The sequence below is a fragment of the Sceloporus occidentalis genome, unplaced genomic scaffold (genome assembly GCF_023333645.1).
Source record: "Sceloporus occidentalis isolate IW3139 unplaced genomic scaffold, rSceOcc1.0.p SCAF_4, whole genome shotgun sequence".
NCBI classification, from domain to species: Eukaryota; Metazoa; Chordata; class Lepidosauria; order Squamata; family Phrynosomatidae; genus Sceloporus; species Sceloporus occidentalis.
Genome location: NW_028316984.1, coordinates 166,096,897 through 166,124,125, shown reverse-complemented (window position 1 = coordinate 166,124,125; position 27,229 = coordinate 166,096,897). Strand labels below are relative to the sequence as shown.

The window sequence follows — 27,229 nt, the reverse complement described above, 5'->3', positions numbered from 1 at the left end:
AATAATAATAATAATATCTGTTTTTATATATAATAATTTTTTAAAAAGTTGTTTCTGACTTTATGGCAACCAAAACTTATCATGGGGTTGCCAGTGCCATCTTCTGAGGCTGAGAGAGTGTGACTTGTCCAAGGTCAGATTTCATGGTCCAGCAGGGAATCGAACCCTGGTCCGAACCACTATGCCACATTGGCTCTCTATATGGTTTATTTACAGTTGTATATTACATATAAAGTGGGGTCCTTGGTATCCTCTGGGGTGCGGCTCCAGGACCCTCCATGGATAACAAAATCCATGGGTGCTCAAACCCCACTGTATACAGTGGTGAGGAAATCAAAATAGTCAGAGAATTCCCATACCTAGGATCAAACATTGATCAAAATTGAGACTGCAGCCAAGAAATCAGAAAAAGACTAGGAATGAGTAGAATTAGAAAAGATCCTAAAGGGTAAAGATATACGCATGAGTACTGAAGTTAGAATCGTCCAGGCCATTTTATTCCCCATCATCACACAGCTGTGAGAGCTGGACAGTAAAGGAAGCAGACAAAAAGAAAATCAATTCATTTGAGATGTGATGCTGGGAAAGAGTGCTGAGGATACCATGGACAGCAAAAAAGACAAACAGATGGATCTTTGAACAGATCAAGCCTGAACTCTCCTTGGAAGCCAAGATGATCAAATTGAGGCTGTAGTACTTTGGCCACATGATAAGAAGGCATGGCTGACTAGAGAAAATAATGATGCTAAGAAAAGTAGAGGTTAGAAGAAAGAGGAGAAGACCGCATGTAAGATGGCTGTACTCATTCGAGGGGTGGGGAACAGGCATAGTTTTGCACGACTTAAGCAGAGTAGTGGAGGACAGGGAATCTTTGAGATGTCTCATGTACAGGGTCACCATGAGTTGGACTCGAGGGCAGCTAACAACAACAAGTAATATGGTGTCCCTTATGTAAAAAGTCAAAATCAAGATTTGCTTGTTGGAGTTTGAATATGTTTTAAATATTGATGGTTGGATGCATGGATAAAGAGTCAGTGGATATTGAGGGCTGACTGTACTGTATTTTATTTATGTACTCAACCATACATAATATGGATATGCCAGAGGAACCCTGAAGAGATAGGCAGTCTCTTTTGTTGGGAGTTTACTAAAACATGATCCGCATCAGGTGTCAAAAATGCTCAGAATAGAGGATATTTTGGAATTCCTCCTGGACAGAAGCTTGAAATGTAGGACATGTCTGGTAAAAGGAGGACATCTGCTCACGTTGCCTGCATGGAGCCTTTCCTTGCCACTGGATCGACGACAGGCGTAAAGAGGGGAGGTAGGTGGTGCTGACGAAGGTGATCTGGGTGCCTGTGGGTTTGCCACCTTATTCCCCCATTCCTTTCCCCAGAGGTCCTTTGTGCCTTTGCCAGTGACATGGCCAGCAGGAAACTCAACAGGTGACTCTGTCCTGTCAGCAGGGATGGTGGGGCCAAGTTGGGGTGTGTGTGACATCGAGTGGCTTCTGACCTTTCACAGAGTTGCTGCTCTTCTGTCAAAGAGGGAAAGAAATAGGCTAATGACCTGCAGCATGAAGGTGAGGTCTTTGGGCCAGATAGGTTCTCCCTTGGGGAGCGGGGTGGGTTTATTTATTTGTTTAGAGTCCTCAGCCACAAAAGCTCTCAGAGCAGCTTACAGATCGGTTAATTTGACAGTTCCCTGCCCTCAGGCATGGATTTGTCTGAGTTCTGGAAATGGACGCAGGTGTGGGAGAGCAGCCTGCCTGGGTTGCGCAATAAGTTTTGCTCCTATGGCTGCACTGCAGGTGACCATGCAGATTCGGGCCTTATAGAACAGCTTTCAGAGGATACCTGCTCACTCGGAAATATTTCGGTCTGCAATTCATTGTCATTTGGAGTTGGCCTCCTTCAAAACCTCTATTTAAGTAACTGTTTGTCCTTAGCTTAATGTCTGTTTGTTGTTAACTGCCCTTGAGTCAACCGTGACTTGTGGAGACCTTATGGATGAGACATCTCCAAGAGCCTCTGTTCTCCACTGCTCTGCTTCGGTCCTGCAAATTCAGGCCTGTGACCTCTTTGAGTGTAACCATCTGAGATGCACTCTTCCTCTCTTTCTACTACCATTCCTAGCATTATTGTCTTTTCTAATGAGTTACGCTTTCTCATGATGTGGTCAAAGTATGGTAACCTCAGTTTCAGTATCTTGTCTTCGAGGGAGATTTCAGGCTTGTTCTGTTGAAGGACCCATTTGTTTGTTTTTTGGGCTGTCCACAATATCCTCAGCACTCTTCTCCAGCACCATGTCTCAAATGAGTAGATTTTCTTCCTATCCACTTTCTTCATTGTCCAGCTCTCACACATGTACATGGTAATGGGGAATGTAATGACTTGGATAATTCTGACTTTAGTGCTCAGTTGTACATCTTTACAATTTAGGTTCTTGTCTAGTTCTTTCATGGCTGCCCTTCCCATCCCTAGTCTTCTTATTTCGTGTCTGCACTCTCCATTCTGATCAATATTTGATCCATGATATGGGAAATCCTGTCAGTAGCCATTTAGGACTGCAATTGTAAATTCTCTTGGTTCTACCTACTGCCTTCCTCCCCCACATCAACATTGTGCAGGGGCCCAGGGAACCAAGAGAGGACCATGAAAGGCTATAGTCTCCCTCCCACTCTCCTGAAACTGCATAGTGGGAGAGCTGAGAGAGGATGTGGAAGGCTACAGTCTCTCCAGTCCTTCTTTGCTGTATGCATTGCATCTGCAAGGTCTTGTCCAGCAGAACTGTTCAGGGTGGTTAAAGAGCTAACTACACTGCCTCCTGCCCTGAACTTACTTTTGGAACCAACTAAATCCTGCTGTGATGCATTCAACGACTTTTTCGCAGATAAAATCTCTCAGATAAGAGCTGATCTGGATGTGAGCATTAAAACAGAAACAGTAAGAGAGGTTTCCAGTGATTCTGTGGACTATGTTAAACTGGGTCATTTTGAGTTTGTGAATACTGATGAAGTGGACAAGCTTCTTTTAAGTGTAAGGAGGACAACATGCCCCCTTGATCCATGCCCATCATGGTTGACCGCCCAGGGAGGTGATGCAGTGAAGACACTATTACTATCTATAATCAGTGCATCCTTTAGGAAGGGTAAATTTCCAGACCAACTAAAACAAGCGGTGGTTAAATCGCTTTTGAAAAAAACCTCCTTAGATCCCATGGTAAGAAATAATTATAGACTGGTCTCCTTATTACCATTTTTGGGCAAGGTGATCGAGAGGGCAGTTGCCTTCCAACTCCAAGTTGTCTTGGAGGCAGCCGATTATCTAGACCCATTTCAAACTGGTTTCGGGCAGGATACGGAGTTGAGACGGCCATGGTTGCCTTAGTTGATGATCTATATCTGGGTATTGACAGGGGAAGTGTGACCTTGTTGGTGCTCTTGGACATCTCAGCGGCCTTCAATACCATAGACCATGATATCCTTCTGGAACGCCTGAGGGAGTTAGGTATTGGGGGCACTGCACTCCAGTGGCTCCATTCCTGCCTCTTGGGAAGATTCCAGATGGTGTTGCTGGGGGACAGTTGCTCTTCTAAAAGAGAGGTGACATCTGGCGTCCCCCAGGGCACCATTCTGTCCCCCATGCTTTTTAACATTTACATGAAGCCACTGGGAGAGATCATCCAGAGACACGGGGCGCAGTTTTATCAGTACGCTGATGACACCCAAATCTATTTCTCTATGTCTCCACCTGTTGCAGTGACTAAAAATGGCATCTCCTCTGGATGTCTGCCTTGAGTCGGTAATGGGCTGGATGAGGGATAACAAACTCAAGTTGAATCCAGAGAAAACGGAGGAACTCGCGATAGGTACTCCTAGTCTGGGGATGGAGATTTCTCAACCTGTCCTGGACAGGGTCACACATCCCCTAAAGGACGAAGTTCACAGTTTGGGAGTACTCCTGGACTCGTCGCTTCAATTATCATCTGAAGTGGATGCGACAGCCAGGAGTGCTTGGTACCAACTTTGGTTGATATGCCAACTGCATCCTTACCTGGACCAAAAGGACCTGGAAGCAGTGGTACTTGCACTGGTAATCTCTCGTCTTGATTTCTGTAACATGCTCAGAAGCTTCAATTGGTTCAAAATGTGGCAGCCAGATTGGTCACAGGTTATCTAGGTTTGACCATATAACACCTGTCCTAAAATCTCTTCACTGGTTGCCGATCAGTTTCCGGGCGCAATACAAGGTGTTGGTTATCACCTTTAAAGCCCTACATGGCTTGGGCCTGAGTTACTTGCGGAAATGCCTCTCCCTACACAATCTGCCCCGCACTCTCAGAATAACTGGGAAGAACGGGTTAGAACGCATCTCAACTAAGCTCACATTTACTTCTCAGAGAGCTTTTACAGCAGTCACCCCAAAATTATGGAACGATCTTCCAGAAGAGATCGTCTTATTACCTTCTTATTACCTCAAGAGGGCACTTAAATGGATCTCTTGTGGTGAGCTTATCCTTTTGTAATATCACCATTATACCATTCGACAAATCATTGCATCACCACTCGACAAGGATTTAGCTTTTAGATCAATTGTACTATTTTATTGATGTATTTTAAATGTATTTTATACTGATGTATGTGTTTTTAACTGATTGTAATCCTGCCTCGATCCATCTGAGGGAGATGGGAAAATACAAATAAACTATATCATTATTATTATTATTATTATTCTTTGGGGTCTGCTGGAAGCGTTGATGAAATAGATTAAATTATTTGTTCTTCTGTGTGGAAATGAATAATTTAACACAACCCATCCCTACTATTATCTTTGCTATTTATGATGTAAATGTATGTGTAACAGTGTTAATTTAGCAGGGAAAATTACAAAGTGCAGAAAACAATAAACTGCTATCCCATACTGTGGTAAATTTCTATCTTTATATGCTTCTTCCCAAGCAAAATGGTTTACATTTTGCTTAAGCTACAGGTAGCTATGAATAGAAATAGTAGCACACCTTCACTAATCTATCAATCTGTAAGTGTAATTCTATACAAGAATGTGCCTTCAGTGGTTGTAGATCATGCATTTTCCTAGAAGTATATACTGTATTACTTACATAAGTGGCTTACTGCAAGGTTCACTTAATTGTCATCATGCTTCTGTATTGATCTGTTAAATCTGTTGCACAGGGAAATCCATAAATCTGAATTAAGCCTGGGAGCTGATCATCAGTGAGTGGTGTTTGTTGCAAGGTAGAATAGCAGCATTTACAAATTATTGAAGAATCCTTGTTATGTCCAGAAAAACGGTTTTCTGTATTGAGGTAGATGATGGATTTTGTTTTGTGACCCAAAGACTGTCTCCCATCAGTTAAAAAAACTTGTTCTTCTAAATAAGCAGAGGTAAAATCAAAGAGCATGACATCAGTTTCCATTATAGTGTCATAATCAACCCTGGAAGATATCAAGATTTAACAGAATGCTCTTACAAAGTAGATAGTAAAAAACAAGCTTAGTGTTCTGTGATGAGAAGTAAAACTTTTAAATAGGTGTAGGGACCAAATTGTAATATTGTATAAGCTGTTTGCAGTATATCTTGATGTTGTGTTTATCACTCAAGAAATAATGTGCCTGGCTTCTTTGTCAGATCAGATTTTGTATGCTATAATACCGTTTGATGAAGTTGTTTGCCAGGGGCTGGCCTCTAATAACATCCCTTGAGATATTACCATTAGGTACTGCCTTGTTTTATGTTCCCTAGCATATCAGCTGTTCTGTTGTGTAATTAGACTGTTTCACCTTGGTGTAATTGTTGCATCATGCAACAGAGAATAGTAAGGTAGCTGTAAAATCTTTTGCTTTCTTGTTCTGTGGATCAGTAGTTGTTTTATTTACAGTGGAACAGCGTCACTTAGATTTAAGTGACGTTAACAGTTGGATGCTTGTTACATTGCAGTTACAGGGCATAGAGAGTTACTGTCTACTTTCCAGTCTTAACACCTGATTTTCTAGCGAGTAGACAGTAGAGGCTGCTTCAATTTCCTCACTTGTACTGCTGTAAATACCTTTCTTTAACAGCTAGTGTAATGGTGTGAATAAAGAGCAGAACTATGAACCAGGATGTCCCCAGTTCAAGTGTAGTCTCTGTTGGATGGAGACATTTTGTTGCCTGGGAAAGAACAATAAATATCTCTTCACCTATCTGTAATACCCAAAACTGAACAAATTGTTTTGGCAGCTGAGGCAAAAAAATCCTTGAAGTATCTCTCCCTAGGAGAAATCCAATAATAAATAACAGTTTCCTACCATTACCTATTACACAAACTACTGCCTCACACACTGCTGTGAATTTACCAGGTCAGCTTCAGGAAATCATAATCTCAGTCCCTCATCTGCAGTTTGAAATTAATTACCGGGTTGTCTTGCCAGATTCTTTATAAACATTACAAAACAATACAAATTTGAAAACCCCAATTAATATAATTTTTAAAAACTTCAGCTTCCTGAAACTCAGTGTAAGTGCCCATTAGTATTTCTGGAAAAAGTGATATTTAATGCTGCTTAGCTCTCTTATTCCTCTGTCAGGATGTGAAAAGTATTGAGTAAGAACCATTAAAACAGAACGCATCCATTGTAGCATTAATTTTAGCAGTGGCTGGGAAACAACGTAGTAAGTATCCTGTAAGCAGGTGGAGGATTAGATCTCATTTGCTTTGCAGATATGTAATATAATACTTGCTTACTTGCTAATTAGCTTACTTGCTGTTCACCGCTATGATCTTTGGAACAGCGGTATATAAATAAAAAACAAAAAAAATAATTTGCTTTTTTCCGCTTAAAAAAAATCTCACATAGTGGCTGTAGCATCCTGAAAGTAAATATTTCTTTTTAACATTCTGATTTCAAATGACTAGATAATTTTGTGATTGTAGGAGGAAGTCTCTCTCTCTCCACCCTCACACCCTCACAGTTGGTAAGAACAGTTTTTGCTAAGACTCTCTGTTTTAATGGCTCTTACTCAATACTCTTCACGTTCTGACAGAAGAATAGTTGAGTTCAGTATATACTCATGTATAAGTCCAGAAATGTTAGTTTAAAAAAATGACCCAGAAAGCCTTGGTCAACCTATCCATGGGTCATTGTAAATACTGTACTTTGACTCTGATCAAAAAAGAACCTTCCCCTTCTCTGAGTAGAGTGGCAAAAGGTGAGAGCTTTGACCATCCGTGGGAAGCTAAAGGAAGCACCAACCCCATCGACTTTCTGCCGTGGTGCCTCTTCTGGCCTTTTTGAAATCCTGCGGGGGGGGGGGGGTTACTGGTAGCGCAAGCATCTCTTTGCTGTTTCCCCTCAAAGAAGTGCCAAGAGAGTAGATAGGTACTGTATATACTCATATATAAGTTTAGAAATGTAGGTTAAAATAATCTAAAAAACCTGAGTTGTCTTATCCACAGGTCAATGTAAGTACTGTATTTAACGCATGCACATGCACACGCACACACACGTAGTGAAAGGCAAGAGTTTAATCTGCCCTGGAAGCACTGACCCCCTTCTGTTCTCTCAGCCATCCAGCCTTTACTGTGTGCACAAATAGGGCCTGCTGGAATTTTGTAAGTTCTTTGGCATTGTTTTCCATTACTTCATCTTTTACATCCTTTATTACACACGCCTACGTTTTACACTCGACTTATCCCTGGGTCATATCAAAATCCATAATTTTGGCCCCAAAACTTGCCCAATAATAATAATAATAATAATAATAAATGATTTATTTATATCCTGCCCAATCACAGGGAATCCGGGTGACTTATATATGAGGTTGAACTTATAGTTGAGTATATATGAGTAGTTTTTGTGGGTTTTTCAGACTATGAGACTGTGTTCTAAGAGAGTTTATTCCTGACATTTCACCATCAGCTGTGGTTGGCATCTTCTCCTAGAACATGACCTCATAGCCCAAAAAACACACAAAAAATTATGGATGTTGGCTGTGAAAGCGTTTGACTTCACAGAGTAGATAGGGTCTTCTTTTAGGCTCTCCCAGGTTCTCGCCTTTTGCCAGTCAGCTCAGAGAATGGGGTGATCCAGGCATGTCAGGGGTTTGCAGGGGACCCGTGCAGGTCTTTCTCCACCCCTGCCGTGCCTGGATCGGGTGATCCAAGCATGACAGGGGAGCTAGAAGGACTTGTGAATAATCAAATTTGTGAATCCCAAGATCACAAATTAGGAGGGATGACTGTATTCCAGTCAAATTAGTTTCAGGTAAAGCCATGAATGTAATTGAACAACACTTTGACCAAAATGTGGATTTTATTTGTTTTTCCTAATCAAATATTTAATATTATCTACTTTTGGCTATTGAAAAATATGTTTTCTTTGCTAAATATGAGCCTGATGTCCTTAATAAGATTGTTTTTAGGACAGCAAAATTTTGAATTAGGAAGTTTTGCATTGCCTTAAAATCAGTCTGATTGATCTTATACAGTTTATACAGGGTCAGCCCTGGGAGACCTCCAATGAATACCAGGTGCTGTAGGCTATGGGGTGAAGCAGATGGCCCTGCAGGAATTGGGCTGGGACTGCAGGGACCACATGGCTTGCTCCCAAAGTGGGTCACCATTACAATCTCAAAACGCATCAGCCATGAGTCTTTTTAATCTGGCTTTTAGATCCCGAGTGCGGCTGTGGTGTGGCTTCCAGCCACTTTGGGGGCATGCATCATGTAAATACCATGCCCCCAAAACGGCCAGAAGCCACCTTGTTTGGCCCATGTGTTTTAGGCCTATGTTTCGGAGGTAGGAACTAACAAAAACACTTCTGACTATTTCTTGCCTAAGAAAACCGTATGAAATTTATGAGGTTGCCATACGTCAACAGGTGATTTGATGGCGCATATACACATACATATGTCTTTAAGATTATGCAGTGCTAGATTTTTTTAAGTGCACATCATAGGGTCCTGCTTGTAAAGCAAATAGATTTTAAGTAACTAAATGGTTTGTGTTAAGATATTGCTACTAACAGGGCCCAAGGCCTATCTTACAAGCACACATTATGTTGTGGTTTGATTCCACCTTAATAATCTATATGCTGCATTAGCTGTGGGCTACTTTTGGTGTCTTCTTCCAATCCCTTGGCCATGTTACCTAGCTTTAAATGATATGCTTTAGTCATGGCTAGGACTTCTTTTTTTAAAGCAGGCTTACTATTTTGGAAAAGAAGCCTAATGTATTCATGTGCTAACAATATATTAGCTTTTCAAATACTTTTCCTGGAAGAACTTACTAGGTTGAATATCCCTTATCCATAATGTTTGGGACTAGAAGTGTTTTGTATTTCAGATAGCCTGGAGATGGGACCTAAGTCTAAACAAGAAGTTCATTTATGTTTCATATATATTTTACACACATAGCGTGGGCGTGGAGGTAATTTTATATAATATTTTAAATAATTTTGTGCATGAAACAACGTTTGTGTTCAGTGGGTCCTTGGTATCTGCTCTATAGTAAAATTTATTTTAAAAAATAGCAAAATCAAGGTTGCTATTTGAATTTTTTTTTTGAGGGGGAATATTTTCAAGCCATAGATGGTGGAATCTGTGGATACAGAATCCATGGATAAGGAGAACCAACTGTGTACATTGAACTATCAAAAAGCTACGGTGTAACTATATCAGATACTCATGAAGAAAGCTATGGATTTTGGAACATTTGGGATTTCAGATGTGGATACTCAACTTGTAATATCTCTGAATTTTACTGAGACCGAGTATAACGTTGAAAAACAGCTAGACTACAGGACTAAATGGTAGTTCAAATACTGTAAAATGAAAGATTATTTCTGTTTTCATGCTTTTATAGAGAATGAAGATATAACTCAACGGCCAGAACCAACATCACAGACAGCAATCACTTCAGGAAATGATGCCTTGCCATGCAGGTAGGAATTATGCATTTGTGATAGAGATCTGTATTACATGGTGTTTAAGAGAAAGGAAAGGAAAGAAGCTCTTTCTCTCCCATACTTTTCTGTGATGGATGGATGCAGAAAGCAGATTTTACCTCTCAAGATAAAATAGAAAACTGAACTTCTGTAAAATGCTTCATTTTGGAGTTTTGTTGGATATTATGGTAAATTTATAAAATAGGTGAAGGTGACCTGTTTGGATTAAAAAGCAAATTTACATTATTGACACACTAGTTTTTAAATTCTGTATTAGGAATGCGGCATTTAAAATCCATGCTCTTTGTAGTATATGTAAGTGGCACCGTGATCAACGATTCCATTGGTTATGCATTGTTCAGACAGAGAACTGTAAGTGCTTATAATTTATCAAGTTCTAAAGAGCACCATGTTTTCTAAAAAGGAGAAGAATTAAATGGACCAGTACTTGTTAATTTCATTGTGGGAACACATCATCATCATCATCATCATCATCATCTTAAAGCAGTCTGAGATAATCCTGGCATATGAAACTGTAGCACAAAGAAGACTGAAATCCCTGTGACTTCTGTAATTACATCTCCATCTAGGGATGCTGTGCAGTGGTCCAACAGATGCCAAATAGCCTTCTGTTTTAATTTCTTGGTTAGCATGAACTTAGGGTAACACAGCTAAGGTTACTCGCAGTTAAAGATCTAAATATTAAATGTCTGTCATTCTTCAAATTTTTGCCTTTGGTTTTGTCTTTGACTTCATCATTTGTTCTTACCTTTAGAGCAATTCTTACTACAAATTCTCAAAGACTTTGCATTGAACTAATGCTGCATAAACACTGCAGAAATAATCCAGTTTGATACCACTTTAACTGCCATGGCTCAATGTTATGGAATGCTGGTAATTGTAGTTTGTTGTGGCAGCAGAGCTCTCTGACAGAGAAGGCAAAATGTCTCCCAAACTTCAATTCTCAAAATTCAACTTACTTCCTAGGGAGGGTTGTCAGACTTGCTTGCTGTTGACTCTGGTTAAGATTTCCTTCCTGCCAAAAAAGATTTGCACTGGCAGTGTTTCCATTTTTTCATGTCTTTCAGTGATGACTGTCTTGATTTTGTGTTTTGCTTTAATTTTTTTTAACCCTTGAAGTTTTTAAATATTTTAACCCTTGAGGGTTACTTTATGTATAAGACAAAACAATCTCTCTTGAACTAAAGAAAAAGGTTATGCAATTCCACAGAAGGCTCTTTTTTCTCTCTCTATAAAATGGCAAGAAATGTTAGTACCAGTGTTCCTGGAAATTCTGCAGTCCAGCCTGGAATATAGGTCTTGGTACATGTTGAAAAAAATTAAATTGTATTGACTGGCATTATGACATATCCTAAAGAGGCCAGTAAAAGCTGGGTACAGTACTTATTTCTACAGACAGTAAGAGTACACAGAAGTGTGGCATTAGAATGGTGAAGGCATCTTCAATAAGGTCCTGATATAAAGCAGCTATAGTGTAAGAACTGATGGATGTTGTAATAGTAAGGAAGCACTGAGTTATCAGTGCAACTATTTGATGTATGTGAGCATCTAGAATACTGCTGATTTAGGGCTTGCTACTATCCTAATTAATTTCACTTTGGTTTTTTGTGTTTTTTTCGGGCTATGTAGCCATGTTCTAGAACAGTTTATTCCTGACGTTTCGCCAGCATCTGTGGCTGGCATCTTCAGAGAATTCGTGCCCCCCCTTCAGCCTATGCCACCTCTTTGACTGTCTAGTTTGTATATGTTTTACTTATTTCCATAAGAGGTTTCACACTTTCTCTTTGCCACCTCTACCACTTGTGTATGGCAGCTCCATTCCTTCTAAATGTGCTCCCGCAATAGCACTTTTGTATGCACAATTAGGGTTAGGGTTAGAGTCAGGATAGAGCGTCCCTTTAGAGATGCTCTGGCTGAACTGCATTTAGATGTACAAGCAAAGGTGTGCATTTTCTGGGAAGAAGCAGAAGAAATCCAGCTTCTTTTTAGTCCAGCTTTTCTCCCCATAGGGTGGCTTGAGAGCGGTTTCTGGCCAGCTTCAAAACTTGCATCATCTAAACACCTCGCATGGAAGCTAGCCGGAAACCTGCTTATTTTGTCTGTTTCACCTCTAAATATTTCTAACCTATCTGATCAGTGCATCTCAGGATAGGCTGCAACCACTGAAAGCAATACAACATAAAAATGCAATGCAACAATAAACTACAGCACAGACATCAGTAAATCAGTACTAGGCTGTGGTTAGTACGATCCAAATGTTTAATTAAATAGTCATGCTTTAATGTGGGGATAAAATGTGGAAACACTGATATCAGTTGGACTTGTAGAGAAAAAGTATTGCATAAGGGAATGAGACAGTCTGGTAATGGGCTGTAGAATAGGAGTGACAAATATGGGATTTAAACATTTCTTCTGATGCTGTTACAGCCTTCACATCCCACCAGTCTATGAAAATGTTGTATGGCAGCTCCAAAATGCATGGATTAGTCCTTTCCCTGAGACAGTATTCCATCCTGTAGGAGAGGATAGAGGAGACAGCGGTCACTGTTGTGCCTCTTTCTATTTGTTTCTCTCTTTTTATGTACAATACACTCACACCCATCAAAAACTTTGTAAACTATTTTGTCAAACTGTGAAGAATACTCATAGCTCCATATTGAACACATGTTTGCCGTAGCTCCATTCTATAGTATAGCAAGAAAAAACATTTGCCTGCAGCCTTGAAGAATTGCTACTAGTTAAATTAGAGTAGACAGCTTTGAACCAGATGGTTCAATGATCTTACTCAAGAGAAAACAGCTTCAGAGATTTTTAAGAAGCTGACAGCATTAGGCAGTATTGAGGAACCATAGATGGCAGGGACAGTAAGCTCTTACACAAATTTCTTATGCCATCCCTTAGCTGTTTCTTGTAAGATCTGTGTGCGTAATTTTTTTTTACCAATTCTATTTATATTTTATTTTATTCTGATTTGTTAAAGCCAGTGTTTACGAGATAACCCTACTGTGAAGAGATGACTGTATGGGCTCAGCTGGGATGAATTTCTGCTACCTGTGGGAATACAGTGCAGAACAATGATTAATTCTGGTTAAAGCTTCACTTATATGTGACAGAATTCACTTAGATGTGTCAGATAAATATATACTAGAGCCATCCTATTTCTTCGGTATCCTAAGGCTTCTTGCAAGCTGTCTCTTTCTTCTTTCCTCTGAACTTACTGGGAAATTGTTTGCTTTACCTAATCGTTATATAATACTCTTAAAACATTGAATTGATATTCTGTCATTTTTTGAGAGGCTGCAGAATGGGTCATCTCTAAATGAAGATACTACAAAGGATTTTAAATGTGATGGAAATCATGAAGAGCAAGATGTAGCAGGAAAGGAGGTCCTAACAGATCAACTCGAGCAACAAAAAGAGGTGGGAGTTTGCCTCCTAGACAGTGTGTTACATACATCATTGCTGGAATAATTTGTTTCCAAATGCAGTATTCACCTTTGGCACCAAGACAATATGATTTGTGAGATTTGTAGTACTCTTTGTAGTACACATTATTGGATTCTCTATTTCTTTCATAGGTCGGGGTTTGTAAACTGCATCAAATATATGTATTATTAGGCTCAAACTATTTAGGGACAATGTTGACTTGTGCTGTATGCAAAATCTTTAAAATTTAAAAAATGTGGACTGTAGCCTTCTAACATATCAAGGTAAGAACAAAGTTAGGCAGTGTGACAGCATTGCAAAGGACTGTCTAATGAATTAAGATACAAATAAGTAAACAATCAGATCTTTTAATTTTTTAAAAGAAAATTGTGATAGGAGGAAGAGGCAAGTTGGGGCAATAACAGTAGTTGAAAGGAGTTGTAAAATCAGACAGCTACCATTATTAAGAGGCATCTTGGTAAAACTTTATACAGTATTGTAGGAGTCACAATTTTATAAAATAGCAGGAAACATACAAATCGAGGCAGTTTGTGGAATGAAGTGCAAATAAGGTTGTTAACAATATTTACTAGAACAGGTTATGTTAAATTAAAATTAAAGTATATATTGACATAGGTATGCGTGGATGTAACACTTTCAAGCTCTGAAAATGTGTCAAATAATATATAATGTGACTAGGGATTTTTCTGTCTAGAATCTGCCCTTGTGGTGTTGAAAGCAATACTTGGATTAATTTGGCAAAGCAAAATTTACAGTAATTTGGTTTGCCTTTGATTATCCTTAAAAGAAGAGTTTGGTGTCAAAAATCAAGCTTTTTGAAAACAAATTTCTAGTCCTGGCTTTTGCTATTTAATTCACTCTGCCATGGTTCCATTATAAGAGAATGGCTATATGTATAACCTGCCTCTTATAGTTTGGGGCAATTTTGATGTTCCTGACTAAGGTTCAGATCTTCATCCAAAGCATCTGCTTTGGTCAGGCCCCACCTGGAATACTGTGTCCAGTTCTGGGCACCACAATTCAAAAAGGATGGTGAGAAACTGGAGCGTGTCCAAAGGAGGGTGACTAAAATGGTGAAAGGTCTGGAAACTATGCCCTATGAGGAACAACTTAGGGAGCTGTTTAGCCAGGAGAAGAGAAGGTTAAGAGGTGATATGATAGCCTTGTTTAAATATTTGAAGGGATGTTATATTGAGGAGGGAACAAGCTTGTTTTCTGCTGCTCCAGAGTACAGGACCTGGAACAATGGATGCAAGCTACGGGAAAGGAGGAATTTCCTGACAGTAAGGGCTGTTTGACAGTGGAACACACTCCCTCGGAGTGTAGTGAAGTCTTCTTCCCTGGAGGTCTTTAAACAGAGGCTGGATGGCCATCTGTTGGGGATGCTTTGATTGAGAGTTCCTGCATGGCAGGGGGTTGGACTGAATGGCCCTTGTTGTCTCTTCCAACTCTACAATTCTATGATTCTATGACTGTAACTATTTAGTAAAGATATAAATAAGATACTAAGGGGTGAGGCAGATGGAGTGGCCAGAGGCTGCTTCAGCTGTGATCAAGCCAGGACTGTTAAGACAACATGGCCCTCTCTCAAAGTGGGCTGCCACCTGTGGTCCCAACCCACATGGCCCAGGAGCCAGATTAAAATGGCTCCTTTTTTATTTAGTCCTTTGGACTGGAGGGAGGTGTAGGGAGTGGTTTCCAGTCACTTTGGGGGCATGTGTCTAAACAGCATGCCCCCACAGTGGCTGGAAGCTGGTTCTTTTGGCCAGTGTGTTCCAGGCTTAAGATAATTTTATCTGCTGCCTCATTTCACCACTTTTCCCTTTCTCCCTTTTGGGCATTGGCCAGTAAGAATCTCCTTCCTGTCAATAGGCAGGAGAAGAGGTGAAGGTGAAGGAGAGGAGTAGTGGAGGTCTGAAGAGGAAGGCACAGTACTTGCCTCTTCATTGTGACTTGAAGCTTTTATAGATATGCATGCAGTATCTTAGAGATCTGATCCCCATCTTCTGAGAATTGCCATATTTGTTAGCTTAGAAATTGTGCATCAACAGGACATAATAAAATATGGTAAAATTTTAATGCTTAATAAAAGAACTAAATGTTGCTAGAAGGTAATACTGAGGAAACTTGTTTCTGCATAGGAGGCCGTAGTGCAGATGACAAAATATCCTGCCCCACAAGGGCCAGGGGATATAGTCATGATACAATCAGAATACACTGGCGCAGTGGATGTCCTCTCAGCAGAGCTAGAAACTACAGACCTGCTGGGTGAGCAGAAAAAAGGTAAGGCTAAGATTGTTTTGCTTTCTCTTGGTTTTCAAAGGAGTAGCTATGTTAACCTCTTGCAACATAAAAAGGAAAAAGGAAACGTGGCAGCACCTTTAAGACTAATTGGTTTTTATTTTCACATGAGTTTTTGTAAATACAGTGGGCCCTCTTATTACGTGGGGGATCCGTTCCAGATCACTCCGCATAAGGGAAAATCTGCCTATGCTCGAGCCCCAAAGGAAATAATGGGGCGTGTGCATGTGGTGGCAAGGCGTGCATGTGCAATAGGTGCGCGTACCATTGTTGTTCTCCCTGCATGGCCTCTGCATAAGCTGGAAGCCATGTACAATGCGTCCATGCATGGCGCGGACGCACTGTACAGCAATAGCAACGGCACTTACATTTCTATATCACTTCATAGTGCAAAGTACTCTCTAAGCAGTTTACAATGTGTTAGCCAATTGCCCCCAACAAGCTGGGTACTCAGAAAGATGAATCAACCTGGAGACCTGCAGGATTGAACTCAGGTTTTGGCTTCAATATTGGCATTTAACCGCTGTTTCACCAGGGCTCCCTGGGAATATAAACCAACCTATTCAGATACAGTATAAAATGGAGACTTTCAGACTCAGGGGTGGAACAGATGAGCAGGAAAAAGCATTTCAATCCTGCTTTTTCCAAAAGTGGGATAAAACCTCCCAAGGTGGGCTGAATAAGTATGGGCTGATTGCATGGCGTGGCATCAAGCCTCCCCAACATACATGTGCACTGTCCAGGTGCCTCCCACATCTGCCGAGATGCCATCCCATTGCATGGCTGCCCTTTTGATTGGCCATACATTTACATGTGCAATCCTCTGCTGACAGGGCATTGGTGCATCGGTGTGCGAGTGATACATTGGCAAAGCATGATCATGAAGGCCCCCCATATATGCCCCCTTCACTCCCATGTTCCCTTGTTGGACTGCCTGGTTTGTGTATACAGTGGACCCTTGTTATACGCTGGAGTTTGGTTCCAGTATCCCCCATGGATAACAAAATCCGTGGATGCTCAAGTTCCATTAAATACAATGACATAGCAAAATGCTGTCCCTTATAAAAATGGAAAATCAAGGTTTGATATTTGAAATTGATACTTTTTTTGAACATTTTCAAACTGTGGATGCTTGAATCCGTGTATAAAAAATCCATGTATAAGAAGGGCCGACTGTATTGTATTTACATCCATTAGTGGTCTTTCACTTTCTCTTCTTTGCTTTGCCATAGTCCCACATTCGCATCAGAGTGTTTATATGCAGGTGTGAAGATGCACATTTTCCACCTTGAGTTGGACTATCCCGGCTTCTTTTTGTTCTAGTTTTTAGCCCAGAGCACGGCTGCAGTCCAGCTTCCAGCCACTTTTGAGGTGTGCATCATCATTCTACGCCTTCAAAGCGACTGGAAACCATTTTATTATACTTGCATGTTTCACCCATCAGAAGCAGAATTCTGTGCAATGGATACTTGTAATGTCGGTGTTCCCTTGTCTTAGAGCATAAGTGAAGCTGATCTACAAGTAGAATAGGAGACCGGAAGGTTATTCTCATACTGTATATGCTTCAATAGCATGTGAATTCTGATAGAATGTATTTCTTATTCTCAGTTGGGTGACTCATTGTTTTTTCCTCTTATATTACTTTAAGCTGTGCTATCATATTGTGGTTCTTGTAGAGTACATGACATAAATAGAATTGGAAACCTACAGGGAAGCAGTGGAACTCAAAGGTTGATATCACAGTTATTTACTTTTTAATCCCTGTGGTGAGGTTCTCAAAACTATAGATCTATGTAGATGGTTTATTTTCTTTCCTCATAACATGTAAAAGTATCTGTTCACTTTAATAAATTAACTCAGTGCACATCACGGTGGTCATTTCTTGTATCATGATCAGGCTACTTTCAGCAGCTATATGTGTAATAGGCTATTGTTTGGTATGTAGTTAATCAGTTCAACTATTTAACTGTGAGGTAAGTTGTATTGTTGATTGAGTTAACTACATTAAAAGAGTAGTGTCAATCAACACAAAGTAAAGTTGGAGTAGGGTGTAGAGTGTCTTTCTGAAATATGGCAGCATTATCCAAATGTCTAGTTGTATTAAGGAAAGGTTGCTCTTCTGATATAAGCCAAGAATGCCATCTTTGTATCTTTCAGCTCGACCGCCTCCTCTGATTCCACCAACCACTTGGACAAGCTCCAAGATAAGAGAGTTCAAAATAAAGATGGCAAAGGAAAAGAATGCCCGAATGGTGGTAAAACGGGGTGAGGTGTTAACTGTCCGGGTGCCAACTCACCCTGATGGAAAGCGTGTCTGCTGGGAATTTGCCACAGAAGATTATGACATTGGCTTTGGGGTGTATTTTGATTGGACCCCCATTACTAGCACTGCCATTACTGTCCAGGTCAGTGAATCAAGTGATGAAGAAGATGAAGAAGAAGAGTTTGAAGGTCAGTTCACAACTGAATAAGTGGAACAACAGTTGCTGTATCAGAATGCCTCTGTTTTAGTGTACCTCTTATCAATCCATAACTATTCTTACTTAAGAGTTTACAATTACTGAATCCCAAATGAAGCCACTCCACCCTTCTGTTTTGCATTTCCCTTCACTGATACATGTTTTAACATTTTATCCACTGCCCATTGAGAACCAGAGTTGTGCCATCATTTAAGCATTGGACTAGGACTCTGGGAGAACAGGTTTTGAATCCCCACTCATTCATGCAATCCTGCTGGGTGACCGTGAGCAAGTCACACTCTCTCTGTTTTCAAGGAAGGCAATAGCAATCCTCTGAATAAATCTTGCCAAGATGGCCCTATGACAGAGTGACCATTAGTGGTAGTTAATTTGCAGGCACGTGACAACAAAACAACCCATCCGGCAACTAAAAAAGCCAATGCAATTTTAGGCTGCATAAATAGAAGTGTAGTGTCTAGATCAAGGGGAAGTAATAGGACCACCCTATTCTGCTTTGGTCAAGTCTCACCTGGAATACTGTGTCCAGTTCTGGGCACCACAGTTCAAAAAGGATGTTGAAAAGCTGGAGCATGTCCAGAGGAGGGCGACCAAAGTGGTGAAGGGACTGGAAACCATGCCTTATGAGGAGAGACTTAGGGAGCTAGGTGTGTTTAGCTTGGAGAAGAGAAGGTTAAGAGATGATATGATAGCCCTACTTAAATATATGAAGGGGTATCAAACTGAGGCTGGATCAAGCACGTTTTCTAATGTTCCAGAGAATAGGACCTGAAGCAATGGATTCAAACTACAAGAAAAGAGATTCCACCTAATCATTAGAACTATAGGAGAAGAACCTGTTTGACAAAGGAACACACTTCCTCAGAGAGTAGTGGAGTCTCCTTCTTTGGAGGTTTTTAACAGAGGCTGAATGGTGATCTGTCAGGAGATTTTTGATTGTGTGTTCCTGCAGGGTTGGTCTGGCTGCCCTTTGTCATTTCTTCCAATTCTATGATTCTGTGATTATGGCTGAGATGGCTCACTGAGTTAAAACACAAACACAGTAGTAATATTATCATTACCAAAATTATCAACAGGGTTAAAAAAACAACCTAGTTGTCTCAGTGACAGTGTCACTTAAGCCAAACATCTGACAACTTTCTAAAGAGTTTTTTTTTTAAATCTGCTCCTCCCCCTGCAGTTTAGAGTGACTTGTGTATGGTTCCCAGGTGGTGTTAATTCTAATGATACAGTTGTATCATAACTTTCAGATTATTCTCAGGACTGTGGATAGGAGAATTAAGACAAATTTAAAAAGTTAATAAAACAAAACTGGTAATAAAACATCAACAGTCTGGTTAGAAACACTTGACAAGGCTTCTCAAATAATGATTTTACATTTCTTTCTATAAACCAGCAAGGATTGCACTTAATTAGGGAGCCAATTCCATAGATTTGGGACTAACATGGAATGGCTTACTGTGTTATTGCTTCCTTTGCTTGGACTAAGCCTTAAGATTAATGATTAATAAGCATGCTGTTAAGATCCAATTACACATTGTTTTCTAGATCCCCCCCCCCCCCAGCAATAAAATGACTAAAGTTATATGGTTGTTGTGTGCCTTCAAGCTGTTGCTGATTTATGGTGGCTAAGAGGAACCTAGCACAGGGATTATTCATAGAGGGGTTTGTTTTGCCTCCCTTTTTGGTTGAGAGAGTATGACTTGCCTAAGGTCACCTAGCAGGATTACATGGCAAGTGATGATTTGAACTCTGATCTCCAGAGTTGTAGTCCAACACTCAAACCACTACACATTGTCTCTCTAAGCAAACACCATGCTGGAATTTTAGCAGCAGCTGTATGCTCTGTTTAAAATGTCCCATTATAAATTATAAATACTTGCTTAATTATTCTCTCTCTAGTCAAGGAAAGTTATAAGTAGCTGTTCAGAACCTTCAAATTCTGATCACTGGCAACCATATGCAATATGCAAACCTGGGGGTATTTCCAGAGAAATGAATCCTACTGGGATCAGTGGGATTAGCTATCTTTTGAGCATGCACAGGGCTACATGATACTCTTCTTGTTTTAGAGGCAATTGCTGTCATACAAAAAGGACTGGGGTGTTGAACTTCAGCAAGATACTTTTTGAGAGATGTAGAACTTCAACTGCATTGTTAACAGGAATATCTTGAGCGCAAGTGTCCAGTATGTGGCCTTAAGTCTTTTTCATGTAGACTTTCATGGTCAGTCATTCTCACCCTGATTCCAAGTCTTTGTATACCTTCTCTTGGCTGCTTTACCTGATAACCACGTTGTGCATTTTTCTTCTCAGGACCTATTCCTGTTGGTGATGTGGAAAGGGGCTCCAAAAGCTATTTGAGAAGCCGTTATGGAGAGATCATGCCAGTCTACCGAAGAGATAGCCACCAGGAAGTGCAAGTAGGCAGCCATGATTATCCAGGCGAAGGCATCTACTTGCTCAAATTTGATAATTCGTACTCCCTCCTACGCAACAAGATTCTCTTCTTCCATGTCTATTACACCAGCTAAATGAGGTTGGAGTGGGTGGGACATGAATCACTGAAGCAAGGTCTGTGATGAGAGGTACCAGTTGTCAGCTAAATCTTGTATGCATTTCTATGTATGTGGAGATGACTTCTTTCTACTATGCTTCACTAATGTAGTGGAAGCAATCTCTGGCAGCTCCACTTTGTTTTATGCAGACACCATGCTGGAATTTTAGCTGCAGCAAAGCAAGTCACTGGACATGAGGTTCAAGTCTCTGCTTTTCCTTTCTATTGCACTTGTATGAACTGAGGTTGAAATATGCCTTTTACTTTTTAGATAACCATATTACCACCTTCTAATATACTTGCTGCAAAAATTCACTTTGCTCAACTGCCAAAGCAGCCTGTAGAACTGAGTCTAGAACTGTGCTGTTACTGTAATGTGATGCACTGTCATTTACTTGGTCCCTAAGAATCTTGTGAAATAGAATGTAAATAGGCCACTGGAAGTGTGCCTTCTTTCTTCTGTCTCCAGCAACACTGGAATGTTCAGTGCTAGGTGCAGCTGGTTTTCAATTTTTGAAATGTTTGGATTTCACAGCTTGACATAGATCAGTTCCCAGAGTTGATCTGAGAGTCCAGGCATCATGTATTCTCTCTAAATAAGGGAGTAAAAGAACTATGGGAGAAGGAAAGATAAACCAGAGTGTTCTTTTTTTGGAGAATAATTGAAAAAAAGCTGTCACCAACCTTGCTCTTCTGCTCCTGCACACCTTTTAAGGCACAGTGAACTACTCTGTTGATTGGCTTTTTGCATGAATTTAGAGCAGCTTTAAATAAGGTTGCCAAATTGACCAGAAAAGTACAAAATCCTTCAATAAGTGGATGCCCATGAGTGACAAGTTTTTATTTCCACTGAATGTGATATTTTTTGTAATTTTTTAAAAATTGCATCACCCCATCTAGTCACTAAAATTGAAGCAATCTGTTCTCTGCTGCTCTTCTTTTCTAATAAATCTATAGTCTGGATATGATTATATAGTTGTAGTGTTTCCTCATGTTTACCATGCTGCACCTTGGCCTCTCACCAGTATGAATTTCCAAACAGAAAAAGACTGTAATATGCATATGTATCTGTTCCCAGTCCCCATCCCATCCTGCCGCACCCCAGGCAGAACAGGAAGTGACAGTTTGCAATCATTGACTAGCACATTAGCCCCTTTTCTGCTCTATTTTGGGATTTGAATTCTTAGTCCTGATAATAATTCTGTAATTTGTGCAGATTGTGATATGGTATGGTTCCCCCAATGGCCCTGAGCCTTATTTTTGACATCCATAGTTGAAGATCTCAGGTCTATCAGTAGTCAGCAAAAGATCCTCTTTCCACATAAGCCTGTGGAGTTATTCAACGTTGAGATGCTATTGCCAATATTTAATACAGTGTAAGTAGCACAATTACCTGTACATATCAGAGTTTGGCAATTGCATGATCTATCATTCACAGCTCAGGTCTTATAGAGTGTATGTGTGTAGGTTAGGTTGTCTCTGCAGCAGAGAACTTATAAACATATACAAAGATTTCAGATGCAAATTTGGATATGCTTTTCAAAATGTTTGTGATATTTTGTCTAATGTGTTTGCATGATTCTTTACTTGATTACAGCAGACACTCATATTTATCATGGATTTTCTAGGGAAAGTGTTTGTTGATAAGGTTTAGTGAAAGACATGTAAAGCCAAAGACTTCACCTTTCAGTAACGCTTAATGATTCTTTGGCATATGTTCTTTCCCAAGTGAAGCAAATTACATAGCTAGAAAAGTAAACAGGGCAGGGAAAGACTATTGTTTGCAATTAACACAACTTTAACAGATAAAAGCTTCAAGGAGTGAAAGCCTAAGTCTTTCAAGCAATGAAAAGGAGAAATAAACAAGGGCCCCTGCTAATTTTAAAAGAGTGGGTTATGTTGCTTAGTTTCAACACAATTTATTTTTCCTCAGCATGTGATCGGGGAATAAATAAATGATCAGCTTGTTGTGGGCCGATAACATGGAAAAAAGGAACAACTTTCATTGGTTTGGGATGAAAAATGGTAGCATTCTAGTACCAATATAACTGAAAACTCTTTGGCTTAAAGCATAGCACATATATTTCTTTCTTCATAAATGAGCTGGCTAGGAGCTGATTCTTGAAAGCTATCTCAAAAAGCCACCCCCTCTGTCTCCTTTTTGAATAATCCCCAGACAGCCTTTTAACAACCTATTCCCTGAATATGTATTTAAACCATAATTATTTATTATTTGAAGTATTTTCCATTGAAAGCTGAATCTATTTATTTTCTACCCTATACAGTATGTACATAGCCCATTGTCTATGAGTCCACAAGGGCACTGCTTTCTTACGAATTGGAAATGATGGCTACTTATCTTATTTAAGGTTCTGCTTGAATAGGGGACATAGGAAAAAAGTCTGTATATTAGGCATGCATGTTTTAGCTACGTTTGTGTGTGCTTAATTGCTTAAGGACTTCTTTTTTTCCCCTCCTTTCTTTTGTTTTCTTTCTTTCTTTTTGCCAAGTAATATGGAACTGTATTACATGTGCTGTCCCAAAATATAGGAAACAGGGTCTTCTTCCTGGCTGGCAGCAGTTGATTTTGAAACAAAGGATAGTATTGGGAAGTGGCTGTTGTTTTTTTTAAGAGTAATGCTGGTCTTGCTGCTAAGGACTGCTTGAGAGTAAACTCCATAAAACCTGCATGATCACATCCTTCTCCTTCTCAAAGGTTTTCAGACTTGTGGGGGGCACTGACGTATACTGTATATCCTATCCAGATACTATCCAAAATATCCTATCCAAATGCTGGCTGGATTGAGACTTGCTCAGCCATAGAGATGGCACCAAATCGCCATGTCCCAAAGGTTAGCCTCTGTTCACACCTTAAATTATTGCAAGCAATATAAATCTTCATAAGTTTCTTGGTTCACAGACTGAAAATCCATGGAGGCCTCTGCCACTCATTCTGAGGGCAACATCTAGGACAAGCATACATCCTAGTTTGGAAGTGGCCACAGTTATTTTTCATTATTTTTATGTGCATTGTTGTATATGGGGAAGAAATACAATTTCAGAGAGGTCAGCTGTGGTTTCAAAATGGTTGACATGTAGGATAGATATTTTCTAAAATAAAAATAATTATATGAGTACCTTTATATTTTATGCACTTTGACACTTGCTCCCCTTGTTCTCTGTGACTGATACAAAGCAATTGGCTAATTCAGTAACTTTCATAGTGCAGTACAGAATTAGCACAAATAGGTTAGAATGAAAACTATATAGCAATTAAAAGATGGGGAGGAGACATTCATGTCTAGCATCCAATCTAGTTAGCTCTTCAAAAAGGTTTTCTTATTTTGTGGCTCTTCACCATATAGTTTTGCCTTCTTTTGCTTCTTCCACTTATAAAAACCTCATAAATGAATGTTGTTAGTATATTTATTTCTTCTATTTATTGCTGCAGTCAAATTCCATTTAGTCAGGTTTCTGTACTCTTTCTCTTTTGTACTACAAAGAAGGATACTAGATAGATATAACCATGTGTGCGTGTGTGATCTGTTCTAAGGATCCCTTAATACTACTTGGAGAAAATTAAAATTGCCTTGACCATTTAATTAAACTGCTTAAGTGTGCCAGGAAACTAATTAACAAAGAACTATGTGATATAAACCAAAGTCTTCAATCCTGTGCTAATGTACCTGGGAGTAAGTACCATTGAGCTCAGTGGCTTTTATGTCTAAACAGAAATGTAGAAGATTGTATTGTAGGTCTCCTAGCATTCCACGGTCTTGTGCCTTCAAAGCATATTCCTGTTACCCCTTTCCTGCAGAGCCATTTTAGCACAGTTCATTAGAGTGATAGGAACATAAGACTTCTGACTATTTTGTTTGGATGAGGAGGCAATGTACACTTTTAGTTGTTCATTCTCTACCACTCAGCACTGTGACTCCAAGATAGAAATCCATGCAGGTGTAGAACTTGTGCATTGTTTATCTTGTGGACAGAATTCAAAGACACAGCCTTTCAGTATACAGTTCAAATATCAGAATGTAAAGGGATCTTGTAGCATCTTTGTGATTAACTGAGCAAAAGACATAGTAGCATACGATTTCATAGACTTAGGCCCAAAGCAGATGGGCCAAAAGGAGCAGCTTTCAACTGCTTTGGTGGTGTGGCATGCAGATGATGCATGCCCCTAGAGTGGCTGGAAGTTGCACTGAGGTTGCCTAAGGTGGCCCAAAGCTGCCAGCAAAAGGAGTTGTAAAAAAACAGTTCTGGTTGTCACGGTCCCAGGCCGATTGGGGACTGATTGTGGCTGGAACAGCAAGAGGCCGCTCTTAGTCATTCATCTGTTTCACTCCTTAGTCTCCTTCCTCAGATGCACTAGTTCACTCCATGCATCTGTGGATGTAGACTAACTCTGCAAAAGCTTATGCTTTGTCTTGTGGTGATGACTATTTTGGGGAAATCAGTTGGACAAACATTCTATCTGATCTTAAAGCATGCTGTGATCCTAAGTGGTTGTTTCCCCCCCTCTGGTTTGTTGTCCACTGGCCAGTTGATAACAGTAAATCCTAGAAAGCAAGATGAATGTGTTTTGGGAGCGGGCAGAGGCATTGGCAAAAGAAGTGCAGCTTCGGAATACTCCACTTCCATAAGAAGAAATTAAGACAAAACTTTGAAAATTCCTGATCTTGAACAGAGATCAGTTACACCCTTGCCTAGTTCTTTGACCCAAGAAATCTGATGATGTAAGAGAACCCCTGAAAAATGTTAAACTGTGACACTGTTCAAAGAAACAACTCTGGGGAATGATCCACATCCTTGGCTCAATTTATGTTGATGTGTCAGAACGTTCATGGATGCATATCTAAGGGCTGGAACAGACCGGCAAAATACGCCAGCTTCCTGGTGCCTTGGGGGCATGGCATATACACAACACATGTTCCCAAGCCGTCAGAAAGCTGCCATGAAGCAGCCTGGCTGTTTACACAGTGGCAGCTTTCCGGCACTATGGTGGTGCGGCATTTAGACACTGCATGCCAGAGGAGTGCCAAAAAGCCGCAGCAGCAGCGAAAAGGGTGCCTTTTTCTGGTGCAAAAAGGAGCGGCATTTTACCGCTTCTTTTTGTGCCAGAAGAAAGCCGGATCGGGGCTGTAGTGTGCCGGTCTGTTTCAGCCCCAAGTATCTTTATTTTGGAGGAAGCAGTTTTTATTTCTGACTAAAGGATTGTGTAAGGTATAAAACTGCTATGTGAGAACAATGGCATACAACATTCTGGCTGCAATCTGAAGAGCGTGATGGGAATTCTTAAATACTATTGCCCAGTGCCATATGGACACAATTTTTAAATCAGTTTTTGATGTAGCTACCTTATTTAGAGTTCATCAGTGTGGCCCAGTACAGTCTCATCTGAATATTGGCATCTGAACCATGACAGGTATCAAGAAAAGGTTATCCCCAACATTGCAACTAACATCCTTTAATTAGATGACAGGATTTGATTATCTTTACCACTGAACTGTGATCCCTTCAGACTGTTTTTGAATTCTTTCAAATTTTAAGACCAATTTGTCATTCAGAATAGGAGACTTCTATTCAAGAAACACAAATGTAGTAAAAAATGTACATAGCTATATACAGAAGATTTTGGCTGATATGCCATCTATGGAGTAATCTTTCACTAGGACACCACTAGAATGCACTGACAGATACTTTTAGAGTTAGTTTTGTTTTCTCTTTGAACATTCAAGCCTGAATAATTCTGCATAATTCACGTCCAGCATTTTGAACATGTAGTTGGCAGCATCAGCTAGGTGTTTACTCATGTGTCATTAAACATTTGTGGGTATAGTAATGGACAAGGAGTCAAAGGTATTATTCTTTGACTGCAACTCCCACTACTTCTGATCTCAAATGGCCAATGGACATGTTGTCTGGGATATTCTGCGAGTTGTAAACCAATAAAGCTTTTCTGGGTTCTAGAAGATAATGGCTAAACCCAGCTTGAGAGATGCAAAATTTTTATAGAATGTGATGTGTAGGATTAGACTGCATTATGCAATACCAGTCAGAATGCCAATCTGGTGCTCTTTTTCTGCAGCCTATGAGGTTTGGTTTGTGGTGGTCCATATGGTACAATTCCTTCTCCTCTTAATCTGTAATTTTATACACAAATATGCTGCTTGTATTTTTCCATGCGTTTTTTCCCTTTTAAACTGAAATGGTATTTGTTACGTTTTGGTACTGGCTACATGCATTCTTTCTAGTGTGTATGCTGTTGAAACAGAATGTAATGTCTGTTACACTGTGTCAAGTATGTGTTTTGTGACAATGTGTTTGATTTTTTAAAAATACTCATTAAACATTTTCCACCATATAGCTGAAGTCCTTTGTTTTTGCTTTATTTTGGTAAAAAAAAAAGTCCTTATTGTTCCTTGGCAATTTCCTGGGGACTTCTATGGCTTTTAAGTACAGCTTCTAATATTGTGTA

At 39.9% G+C, this 27,229-nt stretch overlaps 1 protein-coding gene across 5 annotated transcripts in view; it reads left to right on the top strand.

Annotated features, from left to right (window-relative positions):
- The window catches only part of TMED8 (transmembrane p24 trafficking protein family member 8), a 31,945-nt gene that overhangs the window by 1,207 nt on the left and 3,509 nt on the right, over positions 1–27,229 (top strand). For 3 of the 5 annotated variants that reach the window (XR_016281004.1, XR_016281005.1, XR_016281006.1), the window contains exons 2-6: positions 9,865–9,943; positions 13,264–13,387; positions 15,556–15,697; positions 17,873–18,166; positions 20,508–20,779. Coding sequence is in view for 2 of the 5 variants with exons in the window: in XM_089522284.1 (XP_089378410.1) it covers positions 9,865–9,943; positions 13,264–13,387; positions 15,556–15,697; positions 17,873–18,166; positions 20,508–20,725 (857 nt within the window). In the remaining 3 variants the exon portion in view is untranslated. Of the gene's footprint in view, positions 1–9,864; positions 9,944–13,261; positions 13,388–15,555; positions 15,698–17,872; positions 18,167–20,507; positions 27,124–27,229 lie in introns of those variants that run through there. The other 2 variants (XM_089522284.1, XM_089522285.1) reach the window with 2 other exon arrangements.